This window comes from Tiliqua scincoides, chromosome 2 (assembly GCF_035046505.1).
Source record: "Tiliqua scincoides isolate rTilSci1 chromosome 2, rTilSci1.hap2, whole genome shotgun sequence".
In the NCBI taxonomy this organism is placed as follows: Eukaryota; Metazoa; Chordata; class Lepidosauria; order Squamata; family Scincidae; genus Tiliqua; species Tiliqua scincoides.
Genome location: NC_089822.1, coordinates 223,494,252 through 223,516,748, shown reverse-complemented (window position 1 = coordinate 223,516,748; position 22,497 = coordinate 223,494,252). Strand labels below are relative to the sequence as shown.

At 44.8% G+C, this 22,497-nt stretch overlaps 1 protein-coding gene across 8 annotated transcripts in view; it reads right to left on the bottom strand.

The window, feature by feature from the left end:
• PLXNA1 (plexin A1) overlaps positions 1-22,497 on the bottom strand; it is a 400,969-nt gene that overhangs the window by 64,334 nt on the left and 314,138 nt on the right. For 7 of the 8 annotated variants that reach the window (XM_066617858.1, XM_066617857.1, XM_066617855.1 and 4 more), the window contains exons 11-17: positions 22,319-22,415; positions 20,473-20,663; positions 12,461-12,612; positions 10,386-10,506; positions 9,155-9,291; positions 3,152-3,319; positions 1,809-1,902 (exon numbers count right to left, since the gene is read on the bottom strand). In XM_066617858.1, the coding sequence (XP_066473955.1) occupies positions 1,809-1,902; positions 3,152-3,319; positions 9,155-9,291; positions 10,386-10,506; positions 12,461-12,612; positions 20,473-20,663; positions 22,319-22,415 (960 nt within the window). Of the gene's footprint in view, positions 1-1,808; positions 1,903-3,151; positions 3,320-9,133; positions 9,292-10,385; positions 10,507-12,460; positions 12,613-20,472; positions 20,664-22,318; positions 22,416-22,497 lie in introns of those variants that run through there. The other variant, XM_066617863.1, reaches the window with a different exon arrangement.

Genomic DNA, 22,497 nt, shown 5'->3' with positions numbered 1-22,497 from the left:
AATTGGTCAACATAGGGAGGTGGTCAACATACGGAAAAAAAGGCATTTAAATTTTATCATGTTTAGCTCCCAGGACAACAAATGCAAGGCCAAGTTATTATTTAGATTGGATTTTTAAAAAGTTTTATTGCAAATATCAATGAGAATTGATCCTCTTGTGATGCTTACTATTTATATCATCTATATCTATATCAAGAAATAGAGAATAAACAGCCCACAATCAGTGTTTTAAAAAAAAAACCCTGAAAATTCATAAGCTTAAAAAAAATTGTAAGTTAAAAAAAATACTTGGTTTCATAGCAGATAGGCAAACCAATGCTATCCCTTGCCAGCCCATAGCATGTAGCATGTTACATAGCCCCAACAGTTAAACAAAAACACTTTTTTACTTAGGCTGCCTGGCCTCCACTGGGTCTCCTCAGATTCACTAAATGCCAGAAGGTGTTTGATACGGTCCCTCACTAAAAGCTGTTGAGAAAACTCCACAGTTAGGGAATAAGAGGACAGGTCCTCTCATGGATTGGGAACTGGTTGAGGACCAGGAAACAGAGAATGGGTGTCAATGGGCAATTGACAAAAAAAGTGGAGAGAGGTGGAAAGTGGAGTGCCTCATGGATCTGTCCTGGGACTGTTGCTTTTCATAAATGACCTGGAAACAGGGATAAGCAGGGAGGCGGACAAGTTTGTGGATAACACTAAACTTTTCTGAGTGGTGAGGACCAGAAGGGATTGTGAAGTGCTCCAGAAGGATCTCTCCAAACCAGCAGAATAGGCAGCAAAATAGCAGTTGTGTTTCAATATAAGTGTAAAGTAAAGCAGTGGTGATGGGAACCAAAGTGAAAGGACAGTGGCTTCACTATGCACAAGCAACCTCAAGTCCCTCACAACTTGGTACATGTCCAGGTACAATCGGCAGCCAGCGCAGGTCTGTCGGCTATGTGCAGTGTGCCCACCTATAAAAACCCTTTCGCGCACACACTAGCAGGTGTAAGACGAACCAGACAAAACACAGGCCTACAGTATCGTGTTCAGTGGGCAACTTACGGAGGGTAAATTAAATCTCTGTGCAATGTGGTCAAGATACAACTTAGGGAGGTGGTCAATATAGAGGTTGGTCTCCCATAGTGTTTTTGCAGTGTCTGTCCATACTGTGAAAATTTGGTCAACTTAAGTAGGTGGTCATTATAGAGAGGTGGTCAACTTTGGAGGTTCTACTGTATTTCTTATATTTGCCTTCAGTGCACCAAGAGCATTTCTTGCATATGGAAACGAGGTTCAATGAAAAGACCGGCCAAGGACTGAACTTGTGCCCCACCCCCAGTTTCACTTTACCAGCCACTCAAGCCTCTGTTTTTATCCTTTTCTGCTTCTAGCACTTTTTCTCTTAGTCATTCTATTCTTCTTCATTTTCCAACTCTAAACTACCACTGTGCATACAACACCCTTCCTCAAATATCTACATTAGTCTTCTAAAGAGTAAGAGTTCCCTTGCACATGCAATTACTTCCCCCATGCAGGACTACATTTTCCTTGTCAAATTTGTCAGTTTCATGACCCACTGGTGACTCCTGCCCACAGTCTGAGAACTGCTGAGAACTGTGGCATAAACACACCTGCCACTATTTTCTCTGATAAGCAGATTTTGGTAGTTTTTGCAGTATTTTCAAAAATCTGTGATGTCCAACTGCAGACAACGGTGGGACAAAAAAAAAAATGTGTGCACAGTGAGGATAATCATGTGTTTATCATAAGACTTCCAAGTCTTTAAAAAAATTGTCTATGTATTAGAATGACCAAAGTTAACTTACATTCCTACTCTCAGTGCTGCCATATTTGGCTCGGATCCTGGGGTCTTTGATAGTGGCCAGGTTGGTGCCTGTGATGGTCAATAATGTTCCTCCACTAGGGATCAAGTAAGAAAAAGGATTAATCAAAGGCTGCCTGCAATCATTCCATAACTGTGTAAATCAACCAAAAGAGTCATTTCTAACACAGTACTTTAAAAGTTACATGTTGCGTCCTGTCTTTAAATTGGATCAAACTGTGCACCAAGTAACATAAGCCACCAAACTTTAATCAAAATCAACAAAATAAAGTACAATTTATGATTAGCAAGTGGTGTAAAGCAGTACTGGGCTCCAAACTTTGTGCTTTATCACATACAGCCCTGTACGGCCCTAACCCACTAAGCCAGAGGTTCTTTCTTTCTTCCACAACTAATGCCTCTTTAAGTGGCCACAAGAAGCATTTTCCAAAAATATACTTATTGGCCTTAATTGATGCAGCATTCCAGCTTGGAAAAGGTGCATTCCTGATGGATTGCTACATGGCATTCCTGATAGATCTTTACGAGGCACCCTAAGGCCAGCTGTAGAAGCGCATTTCTTGGGTTTTTGGAATAATTTTGATCCTGAGCCCCAGACTTCCACGGGATATAAAGATTAACAGTTAGACGGAGGTGTAGCTTTTATGATGGTATTTTATATTGCTATCAGAATAAAAGACCTATTTGTGACAAGTGCTTTACAAAATTTACTCACAGAAATTGCTCAAAAGCAGTAGGGCAGCTATGAACAAATAAGCAGACGAGGGCACATAGCTGTGCACAATTTGATATAGGTAAACTAGTATTTGTGTGCATTTCATTTAACCCTGGTTAATATCAGCTTTAATGCCCTCTGCAAGTAGATTAGACACTTACTCAGAATGAAGGGGTAGCAAATATTCAACTGTAGCATTCTACAGCATTCTGACTTCGTTAATATAGCTCCACCCACCTAACTACATTTCCTGCAATGAGTTCTAAGAAGAGGGGGAGATCCTGAACAAAGTCAGAATGTTAAATAGTGGATTCTCTTTAGACTTGCCTAACCACACTAAGGGCGCAATCCTAACCCACTTTCCAGCACCAAAATAAGGGCAATGCAACTCTGAGGTAAAGGAACAAACATTGCCTAACCTTGAGGAGGCCTCTGTGACTGCCCCCCAACTGCAGGATGCAGCACATGCCCCACTGGCACAGCTATGCCAGTGCTGGAAAGTTGGTTAGGATTGCGCTCTAAAGCTGCTAACAAATGGATACACATCTACTGGGACACTTAATATAGACACTTTCCCCTTACTCTGCAGTTCTCTACCCATTCTGTCCTACCTGTTAATGCTCCATTCAGGATCTATCTTCTGAATGGTGGGATCCTCAGTGTAGGTGTATGTCACATCAGGGCTGCTAAGTACAGCCCGGTTTATATGGATGAGGATGGGTGACTCCCCTGGGATCTGGCCAGGTGGTGTCTTACATTGGATCTCACCAGCATTTCTCCTGTGCAACAGAGAGAAGACAACACAAAAGCAATGTCTTTGGCTACTGGAAGAGGACGCAAACACCTTTCTCTTTCTTGGCATAGCACAGCACAACACCAAACACTGGATAGTCTGCCTGAACATGGGTAATCATGGATTTGCTATCTCATCATCATTCCTATTTGGCAGCAAATTATATACCCCAGGAAACAGATGGGCATAGAATATGCAAGCTTTCCCTCTACTAGCATCATAGGACGCTGTAGGCCTGATTCCCAAACTGCTCCACAGCTACAGGAGACTCTGTGTTGAACTGCAAACTGCTGTGCGCTACAATTAATATTTTCACCTGGTGTTCCAGATACAAGCTTTCCTGCTTCTCACAGCAGGAGTGGTGGAATGCACAAGGACAACTGTGCTCCACATCACACCAATGAAAATTCCCTCTGGATGGCGAATGTGGGGAAAGGGCCAAGACAGGACTTGCAAAGGAGGGGCTAGTTTTGCTCTTAGCCAGACAGGAGCCAAACTAGAGATCTGAATGAATGTGTCACTAAATAATGTGCTCCTACCCAGAAGTGCCCCTATGCCTGTAGAAAAAGAAGAAAAACAAAAAGAAAAGAAGAATCCGATCCTGACTGGGACTATGGCATGGACCAGCCCCCCTTTCAATCAGGAAGAAAAGAGGGAGGAGGAGCCAGCCAGGAGTATAAAGCTAGGCCTGCCATCGCGTGAGGCTCTCTCCAGACGCGTGTGGCCTCTGGGACCCCAAGTGCCTCTGGGAACTAAGTGCCAGGTAAACCAAGAGTTTAGCATCTGGGCGAGTTCAGCAGCAGAGCGAGGAGGCCAGGGCCCCATACACTGCCCTTCCTCTTCCCTTGAGAAGAGGGCTGCTATCCAGTGTAGGGTTTTTAAAAGTACCCCTAAAACAACAACAACAACAAAAAAGCTATGCAGTCAGACAGCCAGCAGCAGGGTGGGGGCTATCCAGTGTTCTGCATCGAGTGCCACATGTATGATTATATGCCTCTGGGGCATAAGTCATGGGTGTGTCCTCGGTGCAAGGAGCTCCAGGGTCTCAGGGAACGCGTCTGCTCCCTTGAAGCCTTGGTGGCCGACCTGGAGAAGCGCAGGCAGGCAGAGGAGGACCGTGGGGAGACTTCCGGGGACGATCAGGCTTCGTCCCAACCTCAGGCGTGCAGCTCTTCGGCTGCCCGGGTGGGAAGTCTCGGGGCTGGAGGACGTCATCCTGGAGAGGAGGGAAACAATCCCCTAGGGGGGACCCCTTCTCCAGGGGATGGGCCCGTATCCGAACGCACTCGGGATACTCCTCGGCGGGAGGGGGGTCGGGGGCTTCTTGTAGTGGGGGATTCGATTATTAGAAACATAGAGAGGGGGGTTTGCGATGGATGTGAGGACCGCATGGTGACTTGCCTGCCTGGTGCGAAGGTTGCGGACATCACTTCTCATCTAGACAGGCTGGTAGACAGTGCTGGGGAGAGGTAGCGGTTGTGGTGCATGTCGGCACCAATGACATGGGCAAGTGTAGCTGGCAGGTCCTGGAGGCCAAATTTAGGCTTTTAGGCAGGAAGCTGAAAGCCAGGACCTCAAAGGTAGCGTTCTCTGAAGTGCTACCTGTTCCACGCGCAGGGCCAGCTAGGCAGGCGGAGATCAGGGGTATCAATGCGTGGATGAGACGGTGGTGTAGGGAGGAGGGGTTTAGATTCGTTAGGCACTGGGGAACGTTTTGGGACAAGCGGGGCCTGTACAAGAGGGACGGGCTCCACTTGAACCAGAATGGAACCAGACTGCTGGCGCATAACATTAAAAAGGTGGCAGAGCAGCTTTTAAACTGATCCCTGGGGGAAGGCCGACAGGAGCCGAGGGGCATCCGGTTCGGGACTCCTCATCCCTATGGGATGAGGATGGGGAGGTTAGAGAACAACAAGACAAAGGCAGAGTAGGAGAAGAAATTGGGAAAGGTAGCGTGATGGGATGTGATAGACGGTTTGGCACAATGAGAGGATGCGGGGACAAAGGAGCGAATAAGCAGCCCATCCTAGGGCATTCCGTGTATAAATGCTTTTATGCGAATGCCCGAAGTCTACGAGCAAAGGTGGGAGAACTGGAATGTCTGGTGACAAGGGAAAACATTGACATAGGGGGCGTAACGGAAACCTGGTGGAATGCGGAGAATCAGTGGGATACCGCAATCCTGGGCTATAAACTCTACAGGAGGGACAGGCAGGGGCGTGTTGGAGGTGGGGTGGCCATTTATGTTAAGGAAGGGATAGAATCCAGCAAAGTAGAAATTGAAGGTGGGTCCGACTCCACCGTAGAATCTCTGTGGGTTAAATTACCAGGCTTGTGCAGCGATGTAATACTGGGGGCGTGCTATCGTCCTCCAGACCAGAAATCAGGAAACAGATCAGGGAGGTGACAAGGAGGGACAGGGTTGTAATCATGGGGGACATCAATTATCCTCATATTGACTGGGTCAATCTGTGTTCTGGTCACGATAAGGAAACCGGATTTCTTGACGCGCTAAATGACTGTGGCTTAGAGCAGCTAGTCACGGAGCCCACCAAAGGACAGGTGACTCTGGATGTAATATTGTGCGGTACGCAGGACCTGGTTAGAGATGTAAACGTTACTGAGCCATTGGGGAACAGTGATCATGCTGCGATCCGTTTTGACATGCACTTTTGGGGAAGAATACCAGGCAAATCTCTAACAAAAACCCTTGACTTCCGACGGGCGAACTTCCCTCAAATGAGGAGGCTGGTTAGAAGGAGGTTGAAAGGGAGGGTAAAAAGAGTCCAATCTCTCCGGAGTGCATGGAGGCTGCTTAAAACAACAGTAACAGAGGCCCAGCAGAGGTGTATACCGCAAAGAAAGAAGGGTTCCACTAAATCCAGGAGGGTGCCCGCATGGCTAACCAGCCAAGTTAGAGAGGCTGTGAAGGGCAAGAAAGCTTCCTTCCATAAATGGAAGTCTTGCCCTAATGAGAAGAATAAAAAGGAACATAAACTGTGGCAAAAGAAATGTAAGAAGGTGATACTGGAGGCCAAGCGAGACTATGAGGAACGCATGGCCAGCAACATTAAGGGGAATAATAAAAGCTTCTTCAAATATGTTAGAAGCAGGAAACCCGCCAGAGACACGGTTGGCCCTCTGGACGGTGAGGGAGAGAAAGGGGAGATAAAAGGAGACTTAGAGATGGCAGAGAAATTAAATGAGTTCTTTGCATCTGTCTTCATGGCAGAAGACCTTGGGCAGATACCGCTGCCCGAACGGCCCCTCCTGACCGAGGAGTTCAGTCAGATAGAGGTTAAAAGAGAAGATGTTTCAGACCTCATTGATAAATTAAAGATCAATAAGTCACTGGGCCCTGATGGCCTCCACCCAAGAGTTATTAAGGAATTGAAGAATGAAGTTGCAGATCTCTTGACTAAAATATGCAACTTGTCCCTCAAAATGGCCACAGTGCCAGAGGATTGGAGGATAGCAAATGTCACGCCTATTTTTAAAAAGGGAAAGAGGGGGGACCCAGGAAACTATAGGCCGGTCAGCCTAACATCTATACCGAGTAAGATGGTGGAATGCCTCATCAAAGATAAGATCTCAAAACACATAGATGAACAGGCCTTGCTGAGGAAGAGTCAGCATGGCTTCTGTAAGGGTAAGTCTTGCCTCACGAACCTTACAGAATTCTTTGAAAAGGTCAACAGGCATGTGGATGTGAGAGAACCCGTGGACATTATCTATCTGGACTTTCAGAAGGCGTTTGACACGGTCCCTCACCAAAGGCTACTGAAAAAACTCCACAGACAGGGAATTAGAGGACAGGTCCTCTCATGGATTGAGAACTGGTTGGAGGCCAGGAAGCAGAGACTGGGTGTCAATGGGCAATTTTCACAATGGAGAGAGGTGAAAAGCGGTGTGCCCCAAGGATCTGTCCTTGGACCGGTGCTTTTCAACCTCTTCATAAATGACCTGGAGACAGGGTTGAGCAGTGAGGTGGCTAAGTTTGCAGACGACACCAAACTTTTCCGAGTGGTGAAGACCAGAAGTGATTGTGAGGAGCTCCAGAAGGATCTCTCCAGACTGGCAGGATGGGCAGCAAAATGGCAGATGCGCTTCAATGTCAGTAAGTGTAAAGTCATGCACATTGGGGCAAAAAATCAAAACTTTAGATATAGGCTGATGGGTTCTGAGCTGTCTGTGACAGATCAGGAGAGAGATCTTGGGGTGGTGGTGGACAGCTCAATGAAAGTGTCGACCCAATGTGCGGCGGCAGTGAAGAAGGCCAATTCTATGCTTGGGATCATTAGGAAGGGTATTGAGAACAAAACGGCTAGTATTATAATGCCGTTGTACAAATCTATGGTAAGGCCACACCTGGAGTATTGTGTCCAGTTCTGGTCGCCGCATCTCAAAAAAGACATAGTGGAAATGGAAAAGGTGCAAAAGAGAGCGACTAAGATGATTTTGGGGCTGGGGCACCGAAAGGCTACGGCGTTTGGGCCTCTTCAGCCTAGAAAAGAGACGCCTGAGGGGGGACATGATTGAGACATACAAAATTATGCAGGGGATGGACAGAGTGGATAGGGAGATGCTCTTTACACTCTCACATAATACCAGAACCAGGGGACAGCCACTAAAATTGAGTGTTGGGCGGGTTAGGACAGACAAAAGAAAATATTTCTTTACTCAGCGTGTGGTCGGTCTGTGGAACTCCTTGCCACAGGATGTGGTGCTGGTGTCTAGCCTAGACGCCTTTAAAAGGGGATTGGACAAGTTTCTGGAGGAAAAATCCATTACAGGGTACAAGCCACGATGTGTATGCGCAACCTCCTGATTTTAGAAATGGGTTATGTCAGAATGCCAGATGCAAGGGAGGGCACCAGGATGAGGTCTCTTGTTATCTGGTGTGCTCCCTGGGGCATTTGGTGGGCTGCTGTGAGATACAGGAAGCTGGACTAGATGGGCCTATGGCCTGATCCAGTGGGGCTGTTCTTATGTTCTTATGTTCTTATGACTTTTTGCCTTGTACTATTTTCCAGCTGAAAATTGCCTCTACGCTACAATTTGCTAGTGTTTTGGGGGACAGATAGCAGTATTGGGAGTCTCCCCTTCTGTGTAGTACTTGGAGTTTTGGGGAGGGGGACTGAGATTTTTGGGAAGGGGATGGTAAAAGAGACACTTTTCCTGTTGGGAGAATGCCTTTAAGAATGCATTCTTGTAAATGTTTAGTTTGCCCATGCCAGTTCAACTTTTCATCTCTTACAGTAGCAAATAAGGTGCTGCCCTCTGAGAGGTTCCCCCCTCTATCTGCCTTAGAAAAGTGCTGCCAAAATTATCAGTTCTCTCTCTCTCTCTCTCTCTCTCTCTCACACACACACACACACAAAATAAAGCAAAGGCAGCCTTTGAAGCCTGTGTAGCTCTGGAGCGTTCCCCATCGTGCGGCTGCTGCAAACAGCAGCGATTAGGGCTGATAACCAGTAATTACTGCAGGAAAATATTTAAAGAGCCGCTCCATTATCATCCCTAATCTAAAAATTATCCACTTCATGGCTCAGGGATTTGTGCTTTTTTAGAGGGAAAAGAAATTCACTGTCTTTAGTCTTTTTAACAAAAAAAGTGGGGGAGATGAGTCTTAAAATTCCAGATCTCATACTGGAATGCTTGTTTGGCTCCTCAAGAAATGCCCCGTTTCAGACAGTCACATACATGTGCACACGCATACACCCCCCTCAATCACAAAGCCCAGTGCAAGTCAACACTTCTTTTTCCCCCATTCTCAGTAGCACACCCCAACAATTCTTACCCACGCCCATGGAAGCCTCACCCTGAAAAGGCACAAGGTTGCCCTCCGATGGTCACTGTGATGTCACTTCCTGCATTGAGGTGCTTCCCCTTTATGCTAATCCAGGTGCCCCCAGAGAGAGGACCCCGATCAGGTGTCACTTGTGAGAAAGTGGGAGTCTGTCAAAGGGAAACACAACAAGTTCACAGTTCAGGAGGTGTCATCAGTGTGAAGGAACAACCTAAGGAAACTCTGCAAGTGAACAACGGAGAACATTCCCTCACCTCAGGCATTTTGCGTCACTGTGTGTACCACAATGACATAATATATTCCTTGATCCTACCAGACTCTACTTAAAAATAAAAAAGATGGACTAGGAGGTCATCTGGAGCCTTACTAAATGCCTGTATCTCTATTCACACACATATATACATATGCTTGTAAACACACAGAAATGATTCTGTCTAGATCAGCATAAAGATACAACACTCTTTCTGCACACATTACCATAGCAACTGTTCAACAACAAATGCTATACTTATAAAGTATAAGGGCTGGAATTCACGGACAACCTCAGTAAATGACACAAGTCCAGCTAGCGAGGATGTAGATCAGCAGTCTCCAAACCACAGGACCTCTTTGTAAGGAGAAAGTGTTCTCCATTGTGTCCAGAGCTCACAGTTCTGCTCAGTGCCATCATCTTTCATTCTGATTGTGTCAGGAAGTTGCTCTGTCCAGCCGTTTCCGCCCAGAAATCCAGGCGCAGAGCCTGCTGGGGGTGACAGAGCACAGAAGCGACTGGCCAGAGCAACTTCCTCACATGATCAGAATGAAAAATAAGATGCTGCCGTGTGAAATGGTAAGCTCTGGACATGATGGAGATGGTGTTTTGCAGGCACCAGACCTGGCCCACAGGCCGGGGTTTGGCACCTGCTGATCTAGATAACAATAGTTATCACCAGTGTTAGAAGCACTGCTCTCTGCAGAAGCAAAACCTCAGTTCAGAAAGAAGCAACACCTCCTTGGATTCCACCTGCACAAGTTCTTAAATAGCTGTTGAACAACCCCTTAAATGTGAACCCAAAACCTCCATAGCTGACTTCACAAGAGCTCACAGCTTGAGCTAAGGAGTCTGGTGGCAGCATTCTTATATCCTTTAAAGCCGAACAGACGGGCCACTGGCTGCAAAGCATCCTTTTACAGGCTTGCCACAAAAATGAGAACACACCTTATTCTTCTCTACAGGTGAATGATTACTACTACTTATTCTTACCACAAAGGTGAAGCTTTTGGGAGCTGTTGCCTTGTAGTTTGGAGAACAGTCCCTGACACAGACTTCCACTGGGGCATCTTGGATTTTGCTAGGACTGGCTTCTCCAATCTCACAAACGATCCTAGAGAAGACACAGCAACTGGTCTTATAATACATATGCAACATGTTAGCACAGGTGCCCTGCAGACCTTGGGCAAAATCTCCAGGTCAAATAGCCAACATTTCTGTTCCTATTTATTGTAGGAAGTGTTTCCTTCCAACGATGTCAGTGCATTTTGATGGACTGATTTTTTTAAATTAAATTTTGTTAAACAATCTTAGGAATTTCTCAAGATCATATTTGCATTTGAACAATGGGCATATCAAAATTGCAAAAGTGCCATAACACTCGGCTCAACAGGAAATCATCAATTAAAGGTTAAAAAGAACCTCCTGTTTCTCTCTTCAGCCCCTTCCCTCAATACAGGGTATGTTCATGCAAGGTCATTCCTAGTCCATATATTAAAGAAAGCATTCTTATACATTTCTGGCTTAGCATCTTTGCTATCACTGTTATCCATATACAATTTATTTATTTATTGAAGAGATTTATACAATGACACCCAAATGTTCATACATTGATTCCTCTTATGGGCAGCCCAATCCTATGCCTCCCAGCACTTGCTGGAGCAGTGGTGCCAAAGTAGTTACCACTGCATCCAGCAGGCACCAGGAAGCTGCAGGGAGTCTCCTTGGGGGAAGGGGACTTTCAATCCTTTCCCCCGAGGAAAAGCCCCAGCCCGGCAGTGCTTCTCCTTGCATCTGGGTTGGTTATTCTGCCAGCACAGACATGAAAGCCTCCTCCTGCCTCAATTCCTCCCCCTGACCAGCCCGTCCTCCCCCTGGCACTTACCCCCAGAGGTGGTGCATCCACCTCCTGCTGGTGCAGGGCCAGCGCTCCCTGCTCTCTGGTTGCCATAAATGTGCTTTACGGCATGTTTACAGCATCCAGCATCAGCACTAGGGCTCAGTGCCAGCACTAGGTAAGAATAGAATTGGGCTGTACGCCCTTTTGCCTTTTGCTCTTTAGCTTTATAGATGAATGGTGGTCTGTTTTCAACTTAAATAGCCTGAACAACCAAGGCAGTGAGAAAAAAGCCAAAAAGCAAAATAGAATATACAGGGGGGGGAAATGAGATTGTTTCCAGCTTGCTAGTCAGAGCTTTAGATGCTGCAGATCTAACAACACATCTTTAGAACTTAAACTGCTAAGGAGCCATGAATTACACTCAAAACATTTGAGATAAACTGTCTCTCATTTAATTTTAACTCTGCAATACCTTCCTGGCACTGTAGATTTAAAATCTTCTCAAATAAAATGTTATGTATCCTGGGACTCTTCTCAGGTCAACCATGATGCTGCATATCACTAAAGATTTCTTACCAATGATTGGCAAAGACTGAAGAGTCAACATGGCAAGACTGAGCCATTATTTTTCTCTAGTCACTCTCCTATCCACGTCTTTCTCTACGGAGATAAGAAAGGATGCACAGGCTCTTGTGATCCCATTTAATAACCACAATGATCCTGTGAGGCAGGCTAGGGTGAAAGGTAATCATGACCATGAACCTCATGGATAAGCTATCATTTGAACCCCAACCAAGACCAGCTTTCTTAACCATCATATGACACTGGCTTTTTCTGCAGTGGGAAATATTTTTTACACAACCCAGACAAGATGTGCTAACAATGAAGTCTGGACTACACTTGGGTCAGGCATATGAAAAGTTAGACACTGTCACATAGAATTACAGCCTCCTTTCCTCATTGACAGCACATGGATTCTGTTTGTTTTTAGTAAAGTAATGCACTACCTTATCAAACCCTAGTACCTGCTACTTCAGCCGGCTGTGAATGAAGCAAAGTTTACTGGCATCCCTTACAAAGCAAAGCTTATTTAGTAAAGCTTAGGCTCACCTCTGGTCTAGTTAGCCAGGGGATCAATATACACGCACCAATATCCACTTAGGCACCACTCTCTGGTGTGCATGCACATGCACACACCATTACCATCCCTCCTTTGTAGAATACTCACTGCTCAGCACTAATGTATTCACTCTCAATGGGAATGCACATCACTTTGCCGACTCGAACCCCCAAATGCACATCTTCAAACTTCAGGCCCAGGTTCTCACCGGTGATGGTTAAGCGAGTACCCCCTTGTCGGGGGCCTGTTTCAGGGAACAGCTATAAAGGAACAAAGTCAAAGCGTTATTGCATTCAGTAAGCCAGTGTTACTCAAAGTTGTTCCCCAAGAACCCTCAAGGATTCCATGAGCACACTATAAGTGGCCACCATCTACTCCCTGCCCAATTTGCACCGGTGCTCTGGTGCTCCCCAAGACTCATGCTTGTGCCAGCGGGGCTCCCCATGACTCCTTTTAGGAGTGTGAAGAACCCTGGAGACTGAAATGTTTGAGAAACACTGCACTAAGCTATTGCCATCACTAAATCTGCTTGCCTGGATCATACACTATCATTCCACCCACTATCTATCACATCCACCTATCTATCAGCTTATGTTTATCCCCAGCCTGCCCTGCCCCTATTGCTTAAAATGAATATACAAGTATAATTAGATAAACTAAAATAATAAATGTGAAAATCCAGGAAAGCAGCCAGTTCCCTCATAGTTCATCAAAAGAGGCTGTTGTCACAGCAGCAGTGGAATTAACTCCAGCCCCTACTGCAACACACTAACACATCATTGTTTTTTTCCCCCCACCATATTATAGTGACACAAACCACGTACCAATTTACAGCAATTATTCACACTTGCAAGGTGGCTACACCTTCCCCTCCAAATTATTAGTCATTGTTAACTGCAGCCTGTGCAATATTTCATATTTGCTGGGACAGGTCAACATTTGCTCGGACAAGCTGAGCCACGGTCCTGTCTTCCAACTGTACGAGACATGGATATGGGGAAAGCCTTTCACATTTGTGAAAAGGGCCTGGGGATTCCTTCTGTGAGAATGGAGAAAAAAAGAAGCCCCATGAATCTATCCTTCCATGAAAAAAATATACAGAGAGCAAGCTGCAGGGCACTCAGACCATCTTTTTGGAATGCTGGCACTGCTGAGTTCTCCCTGTTAATGTTCATGCCTCTGAGCCATTCATTCAAGGCAATGCATTTAAATGCTTCACTGGAGTGGTGGTGGCACAAAGGCAGAAATGATGGAACCTCTTTGCCTTAAGATGACTTATTCACAGCATACTACTGCCTTGGCATACTATGTTTGCTTGTGTTGGCAAGGTCACCGGACACTCACAGAGAGTGCTATTTCAGCCTTGAAGGAAACAGAGGAACAGTGTTGCCTCCAGAACCTCTCCACTCCAGGGCACTGTTTAAGCCTCAGCAATTGGGTCTCTTGTCTCCCTTTCCCCGACAGCTTGGTATATCCTGGAGCATACAAAATTTCTGCCAGCACCAGCTGCGAAGGGAGGGGAGTCCCAGCAGAGCATGATATGCCTCATTTGTCAGGATGATTCCCAATAAAGCGGACAGGTGTGGCTTGACAAACGTCGGCATGATGACGGATGAGCAGTGCAGCATGGGCCCACTGCTGCCACTAACAAGGCAATTATGGGCAATTTTACACCACATTTTGCTGGCCCTCAGTGCTTGGCACGCACCTGCAAGTTATAAAGAGGATTAATGGGCATCCAGCTGGGAGAGTTTTACGTTGGGTCACTGGCAACCCCAAGCCAAGGAAGAGGCTTCAGGAAAAGGAAGACTCAGCAATGGCCACCATGGATGGCTGAAACAGAATAAAAGGCCTACCAATACTGAGAGAAGACAGCCCACCTGATTAATCAGAGTGTAGCTGATAGTCCCATTGTCCCTGATGGATAGCTTTGTACTGTCTTTTCCTAAGTGAGTGGGTACTATTCAGCCATGTCTGGCAGCCACTGGCAGCCATGTCTGAGAGCATATCCTATTATTTATTTATTTATGCATACATCCAACTTCCAACTGCTCAGAGCAAGCCTGTTTAAAAAAGCAGACCAAAGGCATAAAAATGACTGCCAAAGCAAAGCCACTATTGGCCTCCCAATATTACATAAACAAAAGGGTCTTGTGCTACCTTTAGGAACTCACAGGCTCTGACAAACCTACAGTGAAAGAGATTTCTAAAATTGTGAGGAAACCACTGAGTTATTTCACTATACACCTGTGCACAAATTATGTTGCAAAAAAGACACACATTCAATTGTTTTGAAGACACAAGGTTGAAAAGAGATTTCCAAGGTTATGTGGGGTTCAAAATGCTTGGTTCTAAGCCAGCATTTTGAATTGTGAGTGTACAGAGAGCCTGTGTAGAGATCCTGAAGCACTCACGTGATCAAAAGACACAAGAACATTAGCAGCCCAATTCCACCTAAATCCCCACATGGTAGTGAAGTGGTGCTGGCATGGCCTCTACTGCATCCTGGAGCAGGGAATTTTCGGCTGCATTTATCCCCTTGCCCTGTGGTAAGAGCTGCCACTATGGGGCAACTTGGACCTGCATCAGCTTAACTAATGGAGCAAGTCTGCAATGCTCCATGCAGGTGGATCAGGTTTGGGAAGGGGCTCAGGATCTGCCACTGCTGCTGATCCCACCTCCCTCCCAGGTCTCATCTGCACTTTTTCCTGCCCCATTGCCACGCAGTTCTGCCCACCCACCCCGTCTCACCCACCCCCTGCACCATGTAGGTTTAGGGTTGGCTCCCTTCCCCAACTCCCTGTGGGGGTTAGCCTGCTCCTGCAGGCATTCATTATCCCGCAGGAGACCACTATGGTCATCAAGTTCCATCTTTCCTAGCTTTCCAAGGGACGATGCAAATACAAAGAGTTCCGCCTTCAAGATTTCTGGCCAAGGCAACAACATACTAAACCCAGCATTTGTCCATTCTTTAGACCTTGCCTTATAAACACCCATTGAGCACATTGCAAAAAAGAGATGGTGCTGTGTAATTAGCAGCAGCCAAGGTACAAAAAATGTTGTGCCTTGCCCACGGAGCTTCTGGTAGCCTGGCTCAAATCTCTGTTCTCTGATTCACAGTCCACTCCATGTATTAGATTACAAGGAGGCTTAAGGCAATCTCATGCCATGGTTCAGAATTTATACAACAGTCAAACTGATTTGAGCTTTGAGGGTTGCCTAAATTCAATCCAATCATCTGCTAAAGTCCTGGATCAGAACTCATTAAAGCAGCTGCTGCAGCAGGCAACCCGAGTCATTCTCTCTAAATTGGGCTCCTCTGGGGTGCTTGGTGAGCCGCGGCTGTTTGTTTGGCATTGTTAAATTAGTGTTAAAGGCTGCCGTGGTATGTTAGATTTCCCCTCCACTGCAGCAAAACTGACAAGGGCCACACCTTTGGGGAGCAGCAACTCTGGGAAAAAGTTGACACTGCTTGACACACTGTGTGGGGAGGTCACAGCTAAACAAGGCACATGGGAGCCAGAGCTGGCAGGGAAATCTGGCTCTTTCTTGAACCGTCTCCCTCTCTGCACACACAGGCTCCCACCCCAGCTCTAGCCCTGACAAACAACAGTCCTCTTCTGCTAATTGGTTTCAGAGCACAAACCCTTCAGATCTGCCAAATGAAGTGGACACAAGATCTAGCAATGGCTGAAAGATGAGATAATGAATGAGCAACGAACTGGCGTGGCTATTCAATCATTTTCATTGCAGAACAGCTCTTCTGTGCCGGCATGCATAAAATCCTGTTCAGGATGTTACACTAAACATAGGCTGCAAATAGAGAAAGCAAAGAAACTGCAGATGAGCAGGGGTTCTGAAAGCCTACAGACACACAACTGTCTGACATGCAGGAATGGTCCCCTGCTATCCTTCCATGTGGCAACAATGCAGGAATCTTAGTTCAGAGACCTTGGAAAGAGGTTTTCGAAGGCATAGCAAAACTGGCATCCACAGCAGAGCATTTTGGCCTGATACTATTTTCAAGGGTATCAAAGAACTACTATAGTTGGATCTGATTGTCAGATATAATAGCGTACCAAGATGATCTGGAAAAGGGAACAATATATTGTCTTGGACCCAGATAATGCACTGCTCAGCTACCGCCACTTGTCATGTGACCCAAGTGTAAAGTGGGAATATTACACTTAGGCTGCAATCCTAACTGCACTTTCCTGAGAGTAAGCCCCATTGAACAAAATAGGACTTACTTCTGAGTAGACCTGGTTAGGATTGTGCCCTCAGTCACCTCACATCTTTATTATTGTGAGGAGAGAGGGAGAGACAGAGGGAAAGGCTGAAGTCTTTTGCACATCAGCAGTAAACAGAGATAAATAAAAGCAAGAAACCAGAATACATCCCTTCCATGAGTGGATTTACCTCAGGTGTTTGTCTTTTCTCTCCCCATTTTCTTGCAGGAGCAGCAGACTAATGATTCACTCAGGTCAACATGTTTCAGATGAAAAGGTTATACAAATATAGCATTTCTGAGTACTATCATTGCACTGCATTGCATTGCAGTGCTCCCATCCCATGAGCTACCACTGAACTTTCCTGAAGTGCATGAAGCCTTCAAGGTTTCAATCAGAGCTGTAACTGAGAGGGAGAAAAAACCCTAGCATTTCTAAGCTCCAAGACTTGGCAGGCATGTAAAGGGGCATTATTTCTTGATTTTTTTTCTTTTCTTTTACACATGGTTGACAATTAGTGTGACGAGTTCTTAATTTGGTTTTAATTATTCAGGGATGCAGAGAATAACATTAGAATCAAATACTGGCAACTGCTCAAAAGTAGCAGGTAAGCAGTACATGTTTATTTAATAGCTTTGGCACTACATTGTGACTCCAGATTCACAAACCATTCTCCCATTTTCTTGGCAACTCCCACTTAAAGTGACAGACTTCAATCACTGTTAGTTTGTGCAAATTCTATAACCCACTGTCAGGAGCTATGATATAGGAGTCTAGACTCACGCACTTGTTTATAAGGGAAGTGATCCATCTTTCCTAGATGCAATTGCCCCTTTAAAGCCCCAACAGGTCTTAAAACCTTCAGCACAAACATGACACATTTGCAAGTGAAAGAGCGCTAGTCTTCTTTACACAATTACTGAAGTCCCAAGGCCATATGCAAAATAAGTCCCTCTTTGGCACATATGACACTGGAGGGTATTTGAGGTGTCACAAAGAATTCACTGGGTGCTTCTTGGAACAAGCAGCAATTACAGTTTTCAAAACCTTTGGAGTGCATGTCTCCCTCTAATGCATCAGACATTATGAGCATCCATTACTTGATATCTCAACAATCAGCACCTACAGCTCCTTGCAATTTTAGGTGAGACCAGTGTTCATTATGAAGAGGCTGGCAACACCACTGAGAATCTGAGAACAGAAGACAAATGGTAGGCAAGGTTTTGCCTGGCATATATGTGTTCATATGCCCTAGTTAACACCTACTGCACCATTCTTGAAAATTCTAATTTCGGGAAATCTTTTTCATAGTGACTTGTCTGCTGAGGAACCTTGTGCTACCTGTCTAAAGCTTTGTGAGCACTGCAGATCATTCAAGAGCTAGAACACATTTATTTAAACATTATGGGGGTGCAAGGTACATAGAACACTAGGGTACTTGCTCAGTTTAAGAAAGATGCTGGCTAGCGTGGCAGGCCTCACCATCATGTGAATTGAATGTGTGTCCAGAAACAAATATAACCCTTTGGACAATTATGACACATTTCAAGGTTGGGGGAGGAAATCAAATCAGTCATGGTTGGCAAGCTTCAGGATAGCTTGTTTGCTAATTTTGGGATTTTCATTGAGAAATTTCTAAGCAACTGCAGAGTTTCCTGAAAAACAAGCCGAAAGCCACAAGCCCACACCAACAAATCAGGGCTCCCATCCTTGCCAGTTATGCCACTGTATGGTGATGATCAGCATACACCGTCCCATCTTGGCCAAACACAATTAAGCTTGGAACTGTCGATCCCAACGAACCATATTCCCTGCTATTATACTTCTCCCGCTTCCTAATAGTAACTATCTGTCCAATAATTGTTCATGATTCTGTAGCTTTCTTTGCTCCGTATATGAATCATTCTTTACCCAGTTGTCAAACTGAGTACACAACAAGATGCCACAAGAAAACACAACAGCAGCCAATCATCACTTCACTGGTGACGTACAGTTTTGATGCCTCAGGATGGAAAATAACTTATTCCTCTCTCTGTAAGGGATGCATTACTTTCAAATACCAAACATCAGGCACAACTCACACTGGAAACTGCTTTCATAGCCCCTCTTATGCAAGGCACTTGTTCTCCTGTTGTGGCACTCCACAGTCAGGGCTGTGTGAGCTGATCTCTGTGTATGAGAGGTAGGCCATATACATGGATAGTCTTGTACAAGTTTGCAGTTGTTGTAAACTGCAACAACTGCAGTTTACAAAAAACATAAAAAAAAAACTTGGTTGTGGTTAACAACTGCATAAAAAAAACAACTTTTTATGGTTGACCAAAAAATAAAATATTTTATAGTATATAAATATCCTTAACAATAACAATAACAATAACAATAATAAAGATTACTGAAGTAATGTACGAGATGTGTTCTAAAACATTGTTCGTATATAAGGGATGTGTTCTAAAGGCTAAGCACTAGCGAATGTGTTAACAAAGTCTCAGTGATGTTGGTTGTTAGCCTTTCCTGTCACACACTCGCTTTCCATTTTATAGCCACTATTTCTATTCTAGAAGGAAGTGCTACTAATTGACTTTCTCCCATCAGCATGAATGGCAGGCAAGGGCCTTTAGTGGAGTTAACCTACTCTGGAAGGCCAGAACAGTGCCCCATAATACCAATAAGTAATAAGAAGTGAGCAGCTTTGGGGAGCATGAATGGCAGTACTTGAATTTCAAGCCTTCATCAGATAAGACACTGAAACCCAAATAGATTAGATACTGTGTTAAGACTCTTGTAATTAACACCACCAAGGCCTGCTTGGCCTACAATCCATGGGTAAATAGAACATATCAAATAGAATATGTTACACCAATCCCACCAATCCCTGCTAATGCACTTGGAGTCTGGCCCAACAGACATGTTAACATTGTGTATATTAATCTTATTAAATGAAGGTCATAAAAGCTGTCAGAAAAGATGAATGATAAACTACCAGATCTAAGGAAGATAAGGGAAGGGTGGCTAAGAACTGAAAGACATGAGAATCCAACCTCTTCCAGAATTTCACTGATAAGGAATCCTGTGAAACCTTGGAAGTCAATCCTTAAGGGAACCAAATGGAAGAGCAGTTGAGGATGGAACAAACCAGAACACATTCTCTTCTAAAATCTCACTAGCCAAGGATTCTGTGACATCTTGGAAAGCCTTAACCAAAAAGAATTGAGATGTGATGAAGGTGCTAGCGCAAGCATTTACTATGAACACAGGGAAGAGAAATTAGTATGCCAAACAATCAAACATACAATCAGCATTACCTTGCTGCGGTAATGTCCATCCTGGGTCTTACAGTAAGGACAAACATACACTTTATGAATACTACAGGGAGTATTAAAAAAATGCGCATATTTTAATAAGATCTAATTCCTATAACTTCAATAAGTTATACAACTGCAACACTCATACATCTAAAGGAAGTAATTGAAGAGACGTTAGGAACCATCCCAGCACACATGTTGGTGGATATCTGCAGATCCCTCAGTCAATGATGTCAACAGTTTATAGGCACCAATGGGAAACATTTTGAGCATTTAGTCTAATTCGTTAACTACTTAATTAACAGGGCCAAGCAACTGTGTATGCCATATGCAGTACAGGATATGTGTGAATTATAGTATACGTGTGAAATTATAATAAATTTGGCACTATAAAGTGTGTGAACATCTTCATGAAACACCCTGTATTAACCCTGTACTAACACCCTGTACTAACAACTCTAAGCAGAACCTATCATTTTCCGTCAAACCTTTGGCACTCAAGAACTGCCCACCATCCTTTCGTACAGTCAACCTCCCAGAGAGCGCTGAAGAAGTACACTTTACCATGCCCACCTAACGCAAAGCATACCTTGATGATTTTGGGGTCTGCACAGCGGCTATTGCCGTTGCTAGCATGCATCCAGCTGCTCTCATAGGCTGGACAGTGTTGGCGCAAGGAACATCGCTTTTCTGATACACACCAGCCACACTCAAAACGTGGATCTGCCTTGAGGCACAGTCCACAGCTTTCACGCAGAGCTGAGCACTTGTATAGGTGTGCTGCAAAAGGAACACAGTCTCTGTTTACAATAAAAAAGAAGCTGTGATAGGCAAAATTGCTTAACATATCCCCTTTGGACCAGGCATTTCTGATAATGCATGGAACAAGAGTTCAGTGTGCTTCATCAGCACAGCTTGGCAGGTAGTCCATTTCTAGGAATACAGGCCTTCCCCAGCTTATGAAAGGGATCTGCTCCAGTCACCCTTATGCAGGTTGATTTTTTTTTACACAAGTCACAGCTCTTCCTCTGAATACATAGTTCCTTGAGTTTGGGACAAGTGGGGAAAGATCTGTGCAAAGAGAATATGGGTTATTGTGTGTTTTAATTATGGTTTATGGAATACTTTGTGTAAGTCTGAAATTTCTAAAATCGAGGGACCTTCTGTATCATCAGCTCATTCTACCCTTCAAAATTGTTGAATGTGACCAGCATAAAGTTTGTTCCTGATGTAGATGTCTATCTACTAAAATCCTAGTTGGCAATCAAATTCCAGGGTATATCTACCATTACATTTGAAATTAATTTGAAATCACTGGCATAATTTGCCATAATTTTGGCAAGAGATGTGGTCCAGTGGTTGAGCTGTCATACTGCCTGAAGAACTATGCAGGAACAACACTGGTCATGCCCTTGGAGGAAAGATAACCCATTGTGAGAGGGCAGAGTTGCTACTGAGACACCTGCTGTGAGGGAGTGTGGAGAGGTCAGCTGGCAAGAATGGTTAAAGACTTTAAGAACCTGCCTGGGTTTGATTTACTGTTGTCTGTGGAAGCTCAATGGCACGCAGCCAGAAGAGATAACCACACCACATCTGGTGACAGAGGGTTCTATGAATTCTCACAGAAAAATATTGTAAAAACCCCATTGAAAAATGGTGTTTTAAGAATTGCCTGCCTATGTAAAATGCTTTGAATGCTGTGTAGAAACAGAGAAAGGCAGTATATAAATACAGGTGGGCCTCAATATCCGCGAGGGATCTGTTCTTGGACCTCTTGAGGATACCTAAAACCATGGATAAGGAAATGTGTTGTTTTAGTTCTTAAACCTCTGAAAGCAACTAAAGCACAGCTCAGGACACCTTCAGAGGGCTTTCTGAAGCCCGCAGAGGCTGCGCGTATTCGCCCTTGGCCTCAGTGGGCTTCAGAATGGCTGATACGGCAAAAAAACCCACTACTTCCAGTTTCCCTCAGGAAACAAGAAGTGAAGTTTTTATGCCTTTTAAGGCATTCTGAGGCCCAGGGTCAAGTTTGCTTATATACTGCAGAGGAAGATGCAGGGTAAGGGGGAGCAGCAGCAATGACAGGACAAGCATCTTCTTTTCCCATTGATTTGGTCCTGTTTTTCTGAGTAAGGACATCTCTCAGCTAGAGATCAATATGACTTGGTGGGCAGGAGAGAAGGCTAAGGATAAAATTTGAAACCAGTTATTCCTAGACTATCATTTCTAATCCTGCTGTGTCTCAAAGAAGTTGTTTGCTCAGGTGGTCAAAATATGTGGTTGTTCAACTATAGAGGTTCACTGGTTCCAATCTGTTCCCCAGCTGGATGGCTCAGAAGTAGAATGCAGAAGCAGAAGCCTCTCTCTATATCTAAAGGTGTGCCTTTCACTGTTATCATCCATAGCCCCCTCCCTTCCCAAAACACCAAACTTACCCTGGATGTTCTGTGGATTGTCAATGATGAAGTTTCCATTCCACACCACTGAAAGGTTCACTGGGAGGTCACTGATGTCATTCCCTTCATAGAAATACTGCCAGAAGACATAACAGAGCAGAGAGACCATTAGTCACCCTTAGACACAAGAAACAGACAGAGAACAACAGTTAACCCAG